This window comes from Notothenia rossii (assembly GCF_949606895.1).
Source record: "Notothenia rossii genome assembly, chromosome: 4".
In the NCBI taxonomy this organism is placed as follows: domain Eukaryota; kingdom Metazoa; phylum Chordata; class Actinopteri; order Perciformes; family Nototheniidae; genus Notothenia; species Notothenia rossii.
This window is the reverse complement of record NC_136902.1, coordinates 92,004,514-92,020,213: the sequence shown is the minus strand read 5'-3', so window position 1 is coordinate 92,020,213 and position 15,700 is coordinate 92,004,514. Positions and strand designations below refer to the sequence as shown.

Sequence of the window (15,700 nt, the reverse complement as noted above, 5' to 3'; positions counted from 1 at the left end):
AAAGACAACACACATTTACTTGAACAACTAACAGTGGATATCTAACATATATTTGAATAAACAGTCAACTTTTATGACTGCAGACTAAATGTAGTACAAGAAAAATAAGAATATGAAGAAAAGGACTGTGGCAGTGGGGTGTGGTTAGAGCGCCGGCTGCTGGAGGGATGGGGCTGGCTCCAGACAGCTGGACAAGGATCAGGTAACCAGGTGAACAGTAAAGCATGTCAGTAACCTGGTTCTTGTCTCTTGGTCTGGGTCCTGGGGGCAGAAGGACTTGCCCCAAGAAAGCCTGTCACTGGCAGCAGTGTTCTGTTTGTTTCCTAAAGTATGGATGTATTGTTTGCAAGCTGTGGCCAGTCAATAAAGCTTTCTTTTAGGCAAGCCTTCCTCTCCTTCTGTCCTTTTTAACTGGGTGAGCAGGAAAACCCTCACAACGACATACACACATGTATGGTTGTTCAAGCATTAGGTTCAATGTTAATGAAACACATGAGATCTCCAGCAGTAACAGAGAGTCAGTGAACTGACCCGAGAGTCTCCAGTCTGCAGTCTGGACTCTCCAGAAGATCTCTCAGCAGCTCCACTCCTGAATCCTGCAGAGCGTTGTCACTCAGGTCCAGATCTCTCAGATGGATGTTGGACTTCAGAGCTGAGATCAGAGCAGAACAGCTGATCTTTGACAACCTGCAGTCACTCAGTCTGAATAAAGAACACATGATGTAACTTTAGAAAACAATGTTCCTGTTTGAAATAACTCCAGGTTTAATAATCTGCTCAGAGATGAAGAAGGTCAGAAAGTGGAAACTCCAAACAGGTTAAAAACTGTAAGATACAGAAAGAGGGAAAGAGCTCTCATTCATATTAAAGACAACGTGCTTCTACTTCAATAAAACGAGGAGACTTCACATCTGAGACTCTGCTCCATCTACACTAACTCATGATGTGCAGCCAGACAAATACAAACCACAGAAACTGATTCAACTCAAGATCACAACGTTTACAAAGATCACAATTCAGGATGAATTTTAAATGTGAAGAAAAACCTCCAGAATATGTATTTTAGGAACAGTGGAGTCATCAAATCACAGCATCTTCAGAGTGAACTATTCAGTCAGTATCAGCATCATGTAGCTTCAGGAACATGTTGGAAACAGCAACCACTGAACATACTTGTTAGTGTTGGATCGTTTTAATATAACTATTTCATTATTGTATTTGATATCATTAGTTAAAATCATGATGGAGAATACAAGATGAATTTCAGCTGTTTAAAAGGTTCAGAGTGAATTCTGCAGTGAAGGTTTTTTGTTGTTATATTTAAATGTAAAGATCAACATTATTATTATTAATGCTAGAGTTGCATAATGCCGCATGATTGCCAGTATGGCTGCGGCTAATTTTGGTTTATTTCATTTTTCAGTTATTCTGTGCTTTTGCCCCCACTTATTGTGTTTTCCCTGTGTTCCTGTTTCAGTTACTGAGAGCTGAAGGTGATGGTGTTGGTGTCCGAGGTGGTGGCTTCCCCCGGGTTTTTGGATCTTTTCTCCGTGTGATTGTGTGAGTGTGGAACACGTGTGACCGGGGTGACTTAAGTTTGTTTTTGCGGGATCCCTCCACTCATTCGTTGACCCTCTCCCCCACTGGTAAGCCTCAGCCCCCTTGTTAGTTTTCCTTTTTGGATATAGCCCTGTGTGAGTGTTTTTAAATTGTATTTTTACTATTCTACACAAATAAACTGTTCTATTTTTGATAGTTGAACCACGTCTCTTGTTCCATGAGTAACCAAACCTGTGTGTCCTAGTGACTTAAAACTTGTTATATTTCCCTGGGTGAATTCCCGGGGTGGCGTTGTCGGACTTAGTGGTTTAACCAAACTACTGTTAAATCAATATATTTATTTTGCGGCCGCTGCCACAAACTGGCATTATGCAACTCTAGCATTAAGAGGCTCAGTGAGGATCAGAGTGATATCAGCCTGATGTCTGCAGCTCAGAGTCAACACAACTCTCACATATTCATCTCAGCACACAAGTTCAAGATGGAGAACTGACCTGAGAGTCTCCAGTCTGCAGTCTGGACTCTCCAGAAGATCTCTCAGCAGCTCCACTCCTGAATCCTGCAGAGCGTTCTCACTCAGGTCCAGATGTCTCAGATGGATGTTGGACTTCAGAGCTGAGGCCAGAGCAGAACAGCTGATCTCTGACAACCTGCAGTTCCTCAGTCTGAATAAAGGAAACATGATGAGGATAAAAATCAGTTTATAATCCAATCAGATGTTCAGGTTTATTAAGTGTAGCTCAACATTCCTGTCTCCTAATCAATGAGCTTTTCCCTGAATTACAGTGACTGTCTTTCTGTTATTGTGGATCATCATAATATCAGCCTTCTGTTCATTATCTGTGAAAACATTGAAATCAATGGGAAGCAAGAAAAACATGTATGCTTCAGAGATCAATGTGAAACTAATATTAGTTCAGATGAACTTCTTTATTCAGATGTGACCATTTACTAAAGACAACACACATTTACTTTAACAACTAGCAGTGGATATCTAACATATATTTTAAGAAACAGTCAACTTTTATGACTGAAGACTAAATGTAGTACAAGAAAAATAAGAATATGAACAAAAGGACTGTGGCAGTGGGGTGTGGTTAGAGCGCCGGCTGCTGGAGGGATGGGGCTGGCTCCAGACAGCTGGACAAGGATCAGGTAACCAGGTGAACAGTAAAGCATGTCAGTAACCTGGTTCTTGTCTCTTGGTCTGGGTCCTGGGGGCAGAAGGACTTGCCCCAAGAAAGCCTGTCACTGGTAGCAGTGTTCTGTCTGTTTCCTAAAGTATGGATGTATTGTTTGCAAGCTGTGGCCAGTCAATAAAGCTTTCTTTTAGGCAAGCCTTCCTCTCCTTCTGTCCTTTTTAACTGGGTGAGCAGGAAAACCCTCACAACGACATACACACATGTATGGTTGTTCAAGCATTAGGTTCAATGTTAATGAAACACATGAGATCTCCAGCAGTAACAGAGAGTCAGTGAACTGACCTGAGAGTCTCCAGTCTGCAGTCTGGACTCTCCAGAAGATCTCTCAGCAGCTCCACTCCTGAATCCTGCAGATCGTTGTGACTCAGGTCCAGATCTCTCAGATGGATGTTGGACTTCAGAGCTGAGATCAGAGCAGAACAGCTGATCTCTGACAACCTGCAGCGCCTCAGTCTGAATAAAGAACACATGATGTAACTTTAGAAAACAATGTTCCTGTTTGAAATAACTCCAGGTTTAATAATCTGCTCAGAGCTGAAGAAGGTCAGAAAGTGGAAACTCCAAACAGGTTAAAAACTGTAAGATACAGAAAGAGGGAAAGAGCTCTCATTCATATTAAAGACAACGTGCTTCTACTTCAATAAAACGAGGAGACTTCACATCTGAAACTCTGCTCCATCTACACTAACTCATGATGTGCAGCCAGACAAATACAAACCACAGAAACTGATTCAACTCAAGATCACAACGTTTACAAAGACCACAATTCAGGATGAATTTTAAATGTGAAGAAAAACCTCCAGAATATGTATTTTAGGAACAGTGGAGTCATCAAATCACAGCATCTTCAGAGTGAACTATTCAGTCAGTATCAGCATCATGTAGCTTCAGGAACATGTTGGAAACAGCAACCACTGAACATACTTGTTAGTGTTGGATCGTTTTAATATAACTATTTCATTATTGTATTTGATATCATTAGTTAAAATCATGATGGAGAATACAAGATGAATTTCAGCTGTTTCAAAGGCTCAGAGTGAATTCTGCAGTGAAGGTTTTTTGTTGATATATTTAAATGTAAAGATCAACATTGCATTATGCAACTCTAGCATTAAGAGGCTCAGTGAGGATCAGAGTGATATCAGCCTGATGTCTGCAGCTCAGAGTCAACACAACTCTCACATATTCATCTCAGCACACAAGTTCAAGATGGAGAACTGACTTGAGAGTCTCCAGTCTGCAGTCTGGACTCTCCAGAAGATCTCTCAGCAGCTCCACTCCTGAATCCTGCAGATCGTTGACACTCAGGTCCAGATCTCTCAGATGGATGTTGGACTTCAGAGCTGAGATCAGAGCAGCACAGCTGATCTCTGACAACCTGCAGCCCGTCAGTCTGAATAAAGAAAACATGATGTAACTTTAGAAAACAATGTTCCTGTTTGAAATAACTCAATGTTTAATAATCTCATCAGAGCTGAACAATGTTTTAACGTCAGCAATGATGTAGAAACAAATCCCTGATCATCTGGAACTCTCTGCAGCAGTTTCTCTCATCAGATGTTTAACAACTCCTTCATCTCCCTCACAGCTCATCAGTACTGACAGCATCTCCACTGACTCATGGAGCACAAAGTGAGTCTGTGGAAGCTCAAACACTCTCCCTCACACATTCACCTTCTCTGATCTTTGTTATTCTTAAAGTTTGGATTCCATTTCCATTTGGAAACACAGAAACAAATAAAAGCATTAAAATGTCTTCAGGCAAATTCTGACAATCATAAACACAAACAGATCTGTATGAACTGCAGTCAGTGAACTGACCTGAGAGTCTCCAGTCTGCAGTTTGGACTCTTTAGTCCAGAACTCAGCAGCTCCACTCCTGAGTCCTGCAGATCGTTGTGACTCAGGTCCAGATCTCTCAGATGGGAGGGGTCAGACTTCAGAGCTGAGGCCACGACTTCACATTCAGTCTCTGAGAGTCCACAGCTAGAAAGTCTATAATGACACATATATCACAACTTGTGTTAGTATAAAAACAGAGGAAACATTTATTTAACTTACTGAATTTGAAATGGAACAAGTTTTAACATATTATGTCGATTTAATTTAATAATAGAGTTTTCTTTATTCATTGTCAGCCTGTCAGACATTATTTTAAACTCTTAAGCATTGTGGTAAACACAGATCTGATTTCTTGTTTAAGAAACTGCAATGATATATTAATAACTGCTTTCACCGATAACTGTAAATACTGCTGTATGTTGTGATCACATGCTGCTCTGAGAAAACCTCTAAAGTCCTTCATGTGTTTGACATGTCGCCTCCATCACTCAAAATAATGTGAAGAAAAGAAAAAAATGTTAAAATGTCACAATATATAAATAGAATAACTGGATCATTTAATTTTGCTCTCAGAGTATTTAACATCAAACATTTTATAATGTTTATTTAAAGAAATAAACTTCTGATCCACATCAATTTATGAAGCTAATCACATCTGGACTTACTCAGCCTTCCTGCAGTTCCTCACAGCTGGAAGCAGTCTCCGTCGTCCCTCCTCTGATGTGTGGTACTTCTTCAGGTCCAACTCATCCAGAACCTCCTCTGACATCTCCAGCATGTAGGCCAGAGCAGAGCAGTGGATCTCAGAGAGTTCTTTCTCTGATCTGTTCTCTGACTTCAGGAACTCTGTGATCTCCTGATGTACTGAGTGGTCCTTCATCTCTGTCAGACAGTGGAAGATGTTGATCATCCTCTCAGGAGAGATTTGATAACTTCTCATCCTCTTCAGGTTCTTGATGGCTCTCTGGATGATTTCTGGACGGTTGTCTGTGCGACCCCGCCGGCCTCCGAACAGTCTCTGGATGATCTTTGGACGGTTGTCTGTGCGACCAAGCAGGCCTCCTAACAGTCTCTGGTTGGACTCCAGAGAGAGGCCGTGGAGAAAGCGGACAAACAGGTCCAGGTGGCCATTTTCACTTCTGAGGGATTTCTCCATGGCTCCCTTCAGGAAGACATCCAGGGATGGGTAAATCCAGCCTATCTGTAGGAAGTCCTTCAGTACCTCTGTGTTCCTGTTGGTGTAACAGTGGAACATGTAGACTGCAGCCAGAAACTCCTGAACGCTCAGATGAACAAAGCAGTAGACTGTTTTCTGGAAGATCACACTCTCTCTTTTGAAGATCTCTGTGCAAACTCCTGAGTGCACCAAGGCCTCGGTGATATCAAGGCCACAGCGCTGCAGGTCTTCTTGGTAGAACATGATGTCTCCTTTCTCCAGATGTTCAAACGCCAGCCTCCCCAGCTTCAGAAGAAGCTCCCTGTCAGCCTCCGTCAGCTGCTGTGGACTCGTCCCATGTCCCTCTTCATACTTCTGCTTCTTCCTCTTGGTCTGGACCAGCAGGAAGTGTGAGTACATGTCAGTGAGGGTCTGGGGCAGCTCTCCTCTCTGGTCTGTAGTCAACATGTGGTCCAGAACTGCAGCAGTGATCCAGCAGAAGACTGGGATCAGACACATGATGTGGAGGCTCCTGGAGCTCTTGATGTGAGAGATGATTCTGCTGGACAGGTCTTCATCACTCGATCTCCTCCTGAAGTACTCCTCCTTCTGGGCGTCAGTGAAGCCTCGTACTTCTGTTACCCTGTCCACACACTCAGGAGGGATCTGATTGGCCGCTGCAGGTCTGGAAGTTATCCAGACGAGAGCCGAGGGAAGCAGCTTCCCCCTGATGAGGTTTGTCAGCAGCACGTTGACTGAGGACTGCTGAGAGACATCAGACACAACCTCATTGTTTCTGAAGTCCAGAGAAAGTCTGCTTTCATCCAGGCCGTCAAAGATGAGCAGCACTTTGCAGACAGCCAGCTGCTCTGCTGTGAGCTTCTGTAAGGTTGGATGGAAAACATGGAGCAGCCTGAGAAGACTGTACTGCTCACCTTTGATCAGGTTCAGCTCCCTGAAGGAGAGCGGGATCACCAGACTGACATCTTGGTTTCCCAAACCCTCGGCCCAGTCCAGAGTGAACTTCTGCACTGAGAAGGTTTTTCCAACTCCAGCGACTCCGTTGGTCAGGACCGCTCTGATGAGAGTCTGTTGGTCAGGTGAGGCTTTAAAGATGTCCCGGCACTTGATTGGAGTGTCATGGAGGGTCTCTTTCTTGGAAGCTGTCTCCAGCTGCCTCACCTCATGTTGGGTATTAACCTCTTCACTCTGGCCTTGTGTGATGTAGAGCTCAGTGAAGATGCTGTTGAGGAGGGTTTCACTTTGATCAGTTCCTTCAGTCACACGTTCACATCTCCTCCTCAGACTGAGCCTATGTTCATCTAAAACCTCCTGCAGACCACTATCTGCTGGAAGAGAAGGAAACATGAGAGAATCAGGAAAATGATTTTGAGAATCTGAACAGTCAGGATTTTAAATGTCATGATTTTTATAAAACATTTTAATGTCTATACTTTACAACACAGAACATCCTGGACATGGAGACTCCAGAAGGAACCACAAATACTAGCTGCCAGATATTTATACTCTCATACGTAAATGTTATATAAGTGCTGGGCTAATGTAGTAATGTCTGAGTAAGACAGAAAGCGTTTTTTAGGGAAACACTGCTGTCCCACGTGAAATATTTGTGTACACACTTTAAAAGCAAAGCCTTGAAGAAGGGATCAGATGATACAGTGTTTCTATAGAAGAGCAGACACCCAGCACCCACACAGCGGGAAAGAGGCTGCACGTGTTCGGCCTCTTACTTTGTAAAATGCTCCATCTTTCTCCACACTGAGGACAGCAGGAGTCTCCTGATGGAGGAAGCTGCTCCCAGTATGAGGCGATGCACTGTCTGCAGAACCAGTGTCCACAGCTGGTAGAGACTGGATCCTTCAGGACGTCCTGACACAGAGCACAGCTGGACAGCTGCTCCTCCACAGGAACAGGACTCTTCCTCTTCCCTCTGTGGAGATGAACACATCCTTTACAGCACTTTACATTAGAGGAGCTGATTCTCACCAAAGGTACAACAAGGTGGTAAATTCTACTTTCATATTTAAATTAAGTCTGTATCTCTAGATGATTGTTCATCCTGGTAAGGTAGATAGAGGTTAGTTCTTCATATCATTAGGAAACCACACAGCTTTGTGTCTGGATTCATAACATCAGCTGAATTCATCTGGAACACTTTAGCACTTTGAACCCAATTTACATTGAATTTGCTTTGAATACATTTCAATAAACAAATGGAAAGGATACCAAGATAACAACATAATGATATTGATTTGAGTTAATGCTTCGTCAGGTCTGTCTGCAACACAACGAGCAAAACACTTTAAAATGTTGTTTTCTGAATGAAATCAGTTTCATTAAAGCTAGGCTAACATTGTAGCTGCTCCATCAACACTCAAAATAACTCCATCCAGTCATTAGAACAGCAGCTATAATATTGTTAGCACCACAGACAGTCTCTGGTTTATACAGGTACATGAATAACCCTGATTTAATATGAGGTGCTGTAGAGCTCAGGTTGCTGATGTTCCCTCTTCTGATTTATCTCAGCATGTCAGTGACGACAGGAGCAGAATCCCAACACTGTTTTTGTATCAGAGCGTCACAAACTTTACTCTCAAGTTGTAACTTTTCAAGTTGTGTCAATACCCGGGGGATATGAATTTCAAATCTTTACTTCATTCGTGTTGCCAGGCACAAAATTGTGTCTGCGGATTGACCCTACATTTTATCGCACCGCACAAAATAAATATGCTAATTATAAATACAACCAGCTCACCCGGTTGTTAGACTCACTATACTATACTCTACACATTGTTTCTGTACTCTACTGCCCTCATGTAATTATAATTATAAAATAACCGTTTTGATTATCAGATAATATAAAATCTGAATCCTCTCCAGGTCAGGTTACACTAGAAACAGACTCTTACTTCCTGTCTGAGGGTCCAGGTTCATCTCTGAAGTCTGGAGGTTCCTCTTTAGACCGGTCACTCTCCAGAGACAGACAGCGGGGGACTGGAGATTTGTCCTCTTCGTCTTCTTTAAAATCATTCATCTTCTCCAGTCTGAGAGATAAACCAGTATGTGAATCCAAACCATCATAATGACAAACTTGGGTTTCAATACAACAACTCAGTCAGACTTCAGGCAGGCTGCTCTCCATGTTGACTGCGCTGGGCTGTTACATGTTATGTGACTCTGATGAATCAGAAACCAGGAAATGGATAAAAAAGTTCACAACATTTGAAGATGTCACTTTCGACTGCAGGAAATAAATATATTTAAATCTACAGATTATTTTCTGACATACAGTATAACCAGGGTTCGAGTTATAAACTGAGCCCTATGTTTTTTTTTTAAAACTAACGCACAGGTATGAGGTGTGATTTGTGCCAAAGACCGAACTAACTGAGCAGCCAATCGTGTCGATCGTTGCCTACCAAGCCGTGAACAATGCCGCGAGAGAAGTAACGTGACACTCTCGTCGCCACCCCTCTCGTCTGAGAAGCTAAGTGACGTCTGCGTCTGAAGTTACTTTACTTTGGTTGTTATCACCAAATAACCCAGTGAAGTTACAGCTACTTAGTTGCTGTAACTTCACTACATAAATAAACACAAGGATAATTATGTGTTATTGTTTAGTAAATGGAGAATTGCACAGGGGAAAATAACGTATCTATGCCACAATTTTAGATGCAGATTTTGTTAAACTAATACGTTTGCGCTGTGGATCAACACTATAAATTGACGGGGAAGGGGGTAGCAATAAAGATAACACCATTAAACAGTTACACAACATAACAGAAATAATATCCATAGCAGCGTCCCTAGCAACCACCTTGGTAACAATGAAAACGTTGTATAGACACAATTTCCTGAAGTAATCTTCGTAATAACTAGCAAACTAAAGATCATGTGCATCCACTGCACACATAATCTGAAGTAACAACTCATATTTCTCGCATCAAATGACATCAAAACGCATTTTAATGGCCAAACTAACCTTAAAATAGGCATTTTACACCGAGAATAAAATGAAGTTCGGCCATGTTTTTTTTTTCATACATTTCAGACGTTTGAAGATCACGTGACATAGACGCCAACTATTGGAATGAATGGTGAAAAAAAACGTAGGGATCTTACAATCTTACAATTTCAGAGGCGTTTTTGTAGAAATACTACGTCCCAAGTTGTGGACCAACGTAGTTATTACACTGGGTTGGATATTCTGCCACTTTCTGTGTTCAAATGGATGTCATATAAAACCTTAACAAGTGAAGTCTCAGTGCTGTGGTTAGGTCGAAATCCCGACTGAAACACTACCAGTTTTTTTGGGGGGCGTTTTGCTGGATTTTTTGTCAATATCTACAACGTTGCTGCCCTTAGTGATAGCCCTACAGTTTAAATCTACTACTCAAATAGAAACATATGGACATAGGATATTGTTAAAAGTGTACATATGTATTTGGGAACCTATCCATGTGAACATGTTTTATTTCGGGGTGGACCTCAAGTCCTATAGGGGGGTCTGGGGGCATGCTTCCCCGGGAAGATTTGTTTTTTTATTTTGGAGTTAAATGCATCAATCTTGTGCACTTTTTTGGCTGATATCAGCTCTGCTTGCTCTCAGGGAATATGCATCTGCACTATCTCGATGCAACCCACTTCTTTCATGCTTTTCAATTAATGGTGAACATGCTTCCATGCCTCCTTTAACAAAAGCATTGTCACTGGCAGGCCTGGCAAACATGAGAAACAGCAAGCAATATAGAGAGTGCGATGATTCACAGTAAGTTAACCATTTTCTATTTGTCCCATCCTTGCTGTGGAATACTTTCGGAATGGCTTTCATGGAAGTTTGTTGTGGGTGGTTGGCTGAGGGCGAGCAATATAATCAAAAGGCCTCTCTGTGTCAACTTCCTGTGCGTCTCTTTCACTGTCTTTCTCCTCAGTTGCAATTTCCCTTGAGCTGGACCCTGAATCTTGACTTGTCTTTTCAACCTCCTCAGCATCTGCTGGTACTGAATAAGAACCAGCATAAGGATTAAACTCTTATCAATAACTATATAGTAACTGATTGAGAGAACATGAACATAGCTTGCTTATACTGTTGTCATTACATTTCCTTTGGTTTTGTTCAGTGTTTTCATAGTCATAGCCTATTGAAACATTCCTCTGTATTTGCATGGCCTAATACCATAATTATTGTCTCCCCTTTAGACAACATAACCATCTCAAGTTATTCACTCACAGTATGAGGGGTTTGTAGCCCCACAGTTAGCTGCAGTCACGGTTATATTACAAATATTTGCCTGGAGTAACATTAAGGACATGTTTGGGGTTTTGTAGCCTTACAGTCTCCAGTCACACAGGGCCTGCCACTAACTTAGCATTGGACTGAGAAACTGTTTTGACAGTCGATGTGCACACCAGGCTACAATATAGAAAGAAATGTGACTCATAATGTTCGCTAACTTCCTTTCTTTTTCGTCATTCTATACCTATTATATTCTTGCCGTCAGTTTCAGTAGGTCCAGTCCACACTAATGTAAACAGCAGTGCACTGGTCTCGTGAGAAACGGAGAGTGGAACAAGTTACAACCAATCACATCTTCATTATTCTCCTGAAATTTAAATGTGCCCATTCGCTAGTCTGACAGGTGCGTGGTTCTCACTGCGCCTCATACGTGCAACTTTGAACACCTTCAATATATGCCGCATTAATGGATTTGGCCAGTGGCGGCTGGTGGAAATTATTTTAGGTGGGGCTATTGTAATGGTGAATAAACCACACAGGGAACATTTTGAGAAATGACCTCTTAAATTATGACTTCTGGTGATGTTAGAGATATGAGAAGACTGATCAATACCTCCATAATCTTCAGTGTGGTTAGCTAGGAATCTTCCAAAACTTCCAAATACCTTGTCCTGGACATAGTTTCTACAATAAACTGTGCAACAGTACAGTAGGCCCACACAAGCTGCAGAACACCGGTTCTTTGGGAACACTCAAATGATTTAATTCCTATTTAAAATCAGGAGACTAAATACGAACATTATATGCAGACACAGACGTGGTTCAGAAACACAGAAATATTAGAAAACAGACCATTAAGGCAAAAAATCTAGTTTGATGGATGCAGTCAAAACTCAACTATATACAATAATATGTGTGTGTGTGTGTATGTGTGTGTGTGTGTGTGTGTGTGTGTGTGTGTGTGTGTGTGTGTGTGTGTGTGTGTGTGTGTGTGTGTGTGTGTGTGTGTGTGTGTGTGTGTGTGTGTGTGTGTGTGTGTGTGTGTGTTGTGTGTGTGTGTTTATTTATCACGGGGCACATAGTATCTGTCCCCGGCTGTTTGAAGAGCAAGCATGTGAAACAAAAGACAGTGTTTACCTCTTTGCATCCAGCTAGTCACACACACAGTTACAATCACACTCCCTGTAATTGACATAATTAATAGATAGTTTAGCTTCTCACCATCAGTTGCTGTGGCCCACTGATGTTAACGATCGTAACTGAAAGGCCACGTGACTCGCAAACTCTCGCAAGAGTTTTACACAAGACGGATCCTTTCTAGCCATAACCCTGCACTGGGCGCTGACATTGGCGCCCGGTGATCATCAGATTTGAAGACGCTGATTGGCTGAAATCGTGCTCCGGAGGCATAGTTTACAGATAGCAACAGTCAGCTGCTAATGGCTGCTGCTGCACTGGTTGAGGGCTCCTCTCTTAGCGCCCAGACGAGAGAGGGTAATGATACACGGGCAAGGCCAGGCAGGAAACATGTAACTTATCAGTAACTTTAGACATCGTAAACACCATTTTAAACGCGATTTTATTGTAGGTTATACATTTTACTGATACCAATTATATAATATTTACCTTGTCCATTAAAAATAAAAAAATTAAAAAAATATATGTTTTTAATTATATTTTTTATTTTTATTTTTAATGTGGGAAGAGGTTGGGCGGCGCCCCTAGCGCCCCTATGGGCCGGCCGCCACTGGATTTGGCCTGCAGTCACCGCATCTGGGCTGAATTAAACGCATTTATTTTAGTCCTGTGTGTTTATCAGAGGCCATGTCAGCAGGCCACATCATATTATGCCAGCGTTGCTTTCACAAGACATACAAGCCACAAACTGGCAATCGAAACATGCCACAACCTGAGGGACAGTGAATGAGAAACACAGACACACCCAAACCCACACACACCTTGAGGGAGGGAGGGAGGGAGAGAGAGAGCGAGAGAGCTGCTAGACACAACTCTTATAAATCACCAGACCGGACAATTGTTATTTGTTCCAAATCGGAACCGGATTTTGGTTCCCGACCCTCATCCCATCCCCAGCCACAGCCGTGGTCTTGACCAGTCTTGACATGAAATCTTGAGTCCTATAGGTCCGATACAAAGACAAGACCAATACCGGTCTCGAGTAGTACAACACCAGCAAATATTCTCAAACTACTGTTTATTAATTATTACGTCTGACATCGTCGTGACGTTGCCTGTATTCTACGTCAACCTAATACAAATTGATGGAGGCGTTGGCGCACGTTGACACGTTAGTTCTCCGTCAGCTTAGTTGTGCGGTCTTTGGCACGAACCACACACACACACACACACACACACACACACACACACACACACACACACACACACACACACACACACACACACACACACACACACACACACACACACACACACACACACACACACACACACACACGCGCGCGCACACACACACACACACACACACACACACACACACACACACACACACACACACACACACACACACACACACACACAGCAGCAGCCATTGCACAAACTTAAATACGAAAAGGTTCAACTACCCACACACACATCATCTCGGCTCGCGCAGCACGCTCACAGGCATAGATTGCGCAATAATGTTAAAAACCAGATCCTGGTGTTAACACTCACCCTGTTTTTCTCCTCTTGCTCTGTCGAAGTGTAAAATGGATTCTGGCAGTCTGACTTCCTATTTTCCCTTCAACACCCTCACCTGTCTGTAGCTCCTCCCTTTGTTTCATAACCAGCCTCATCACGTGGACAGGTACAGATTATTTTCAATTGCTCTCACAGTAAGACAGTTCCAAAAACATGTACAAGAAAGTTAGAAAATAGACAAGCAGCTAAAAACAAGCAAGTACAAATTATAATACCACAAAGTGAAAACAAATCAATCAACATCCTGCATTCAAAACCTTACTTTTGAGGTTGTTTTGGGTACTCTAGTGTTAACTGTGTAATATATTGTTCCATATTATATATACTTGTTTGAGGAATAACATTACTGCTGCATGAATGCACAAATTGCATAGTGTAGATTATTTGAACTCCTTTATATACTCTTGGTTTGTTAAATGCATTGCTGCAGATTCTGAGACCAATATATGTGTGCAGCTTTGTCCTGTGATAACCATGTATCTTTAAAAAGTCAACTTTTCATGAGTTTTTCAGAAAAACAGCCCTGTTTCAGCTTTGTGACGGTGCATTTTCAAGCTGATCCAAGAGGCTTTTTAAAGGCATGTAGCTTAAGGAGGAGAACTGCCTGAACACATAAATACATACTGGATCCTAGTTCATCGTAAACATTTAAAATCATCTGGAGATACATGGTTATCACTGGACAGGAGGGGGAAGAACATCTGTAATTTTAAAGGTGGGGTAGGTAACTTTGGAGAAAGCAGCTCGAGTGCGCTAGAATTTGAAAATACACAGCCGGAAAAAATCTGCCACTTCCTTACAGAGCCCCTCCTCCAACACACACGAACGCGCACATGACCAATGATATGGAATGTCATTTAAGCCAAAATTAAATAAATACATAAATAATTAAATAAATACATATATATATATATATATAAATATGCCTATGAAATAGATTCTGAAATAAATGAGGCAATAAATATGTATACTTGAAAAAGGAGAAACAGAAAGTGAGGTATGTTGTCGGAGTTGTTTAGATTAAGTATGTTTTAACACATGTAAATGCTGTGTAAACTCTGTGTGTTTATTATGAATATGTAATTAGATTGGAAAGGTGAAAGCACTCGACTGCTGCTGTAACGAGAGGAAAAAGGGAGCTGCAAAGTTAGCAAAACACGTTGATTTTTTCTCATTTTTTAGCAAAATCAGCGATTAAATGTCAATTTTTTGCTTATTTGCATCATCAAAGCCATTCCTGGAAATATAAACAACTAATTATCATGCTACCAGACTTTACACAGGATAAATATTTATTAAAAGTACATATTTAGCTGTATTTTCCACATTTGAGAAATGCTGTTTCTCACAATCCCGATGAATAAAAGTTTAAATATTTAAAGATACCTACAGAATCAAAAATGTACACATGTATACAAAGTCCCACATTAAGAGGCATCAATACAAAAGGAAAATATAACGGCACAAGAGTCAATATATAGAAAAATAACAGTCACTTATAAACAGAGGACGATGAATCTGTTCATAGTCTTTGTTCAGGAGATAATCAGAGCTTTGAACTCACATTTAGGAGGAAAGGTTTGAAAAAGGAGAAGCTCCAACTAAAGATAAACATTAGGTTTCAAAGTCTGTGGGAACATTTATATTTCAGAGGTTTAGTTTTGGCAGAAATAAAACTTGTATTACTTCCAGCGCTGTAGACTGCGTGTTAGCATAGCATTGATAGTGGAAAAAATACATTTTAAAGAACGATGATACCAGTTTTTCTACATCGTTGTTGCACTGTTCACATTTCAAAAGTAGTTTGGATTCATCAAGAAGTATTAAATATTGGATAAAGATTATAATGAAACCCTTTAAAATCATAATGAAAATACACCTTTTTTCCATTCATACATTTTTAATATATTGGTTTTAGAAACGTCCGATAATTAGCACTACAGCTAAGAGAGAAGATAT

General features: G+C 41.3%; 2 protein-coding genes across 2 annotated transcripts in view; both read right to left on the bottom strand.

Annotated features, from left to right (window-relative positions):
• LOC307034969 (NACHT, LRR and PYD domains-containing protein 12-like) overlaps positions 1 to 15,700 on the bottom strand; it is a gene marked incomplete at its 3' end in the record, with an annotated part of 263,271 nt that overhangs the window by 4,404 nt on the left and 243,167 nt on the right. The window lies entirely within an intron of this gene.
• On the bottom strand, positions 1,478 to 13,755 carry LOC307037448 (protein NLRC3-like; the record flags this gene model as incomplete). Its single annotated transcript, XM_079678323.1, has 6 exons — positions 13,715 to 13,755; positions 8,694 to 8,828; positions 7,512 to 7,711; positions 5,270 to 7,109; positions 4,584 to 4,757; positions 1,478 to 1,541 (listed from the first exon to the last, which is right to left on the bottom strand). Exons 2-6 carry the CDS (start codon positions 8,816 to 8,818, stop codon positions 1,478 to 1,480), a joined length of 2,403 nt encoding a protein of 800 aa, XP_079534449.1. The 5' UTR covers positions 8,819 to 8,828; positions 13,715 to 13,755.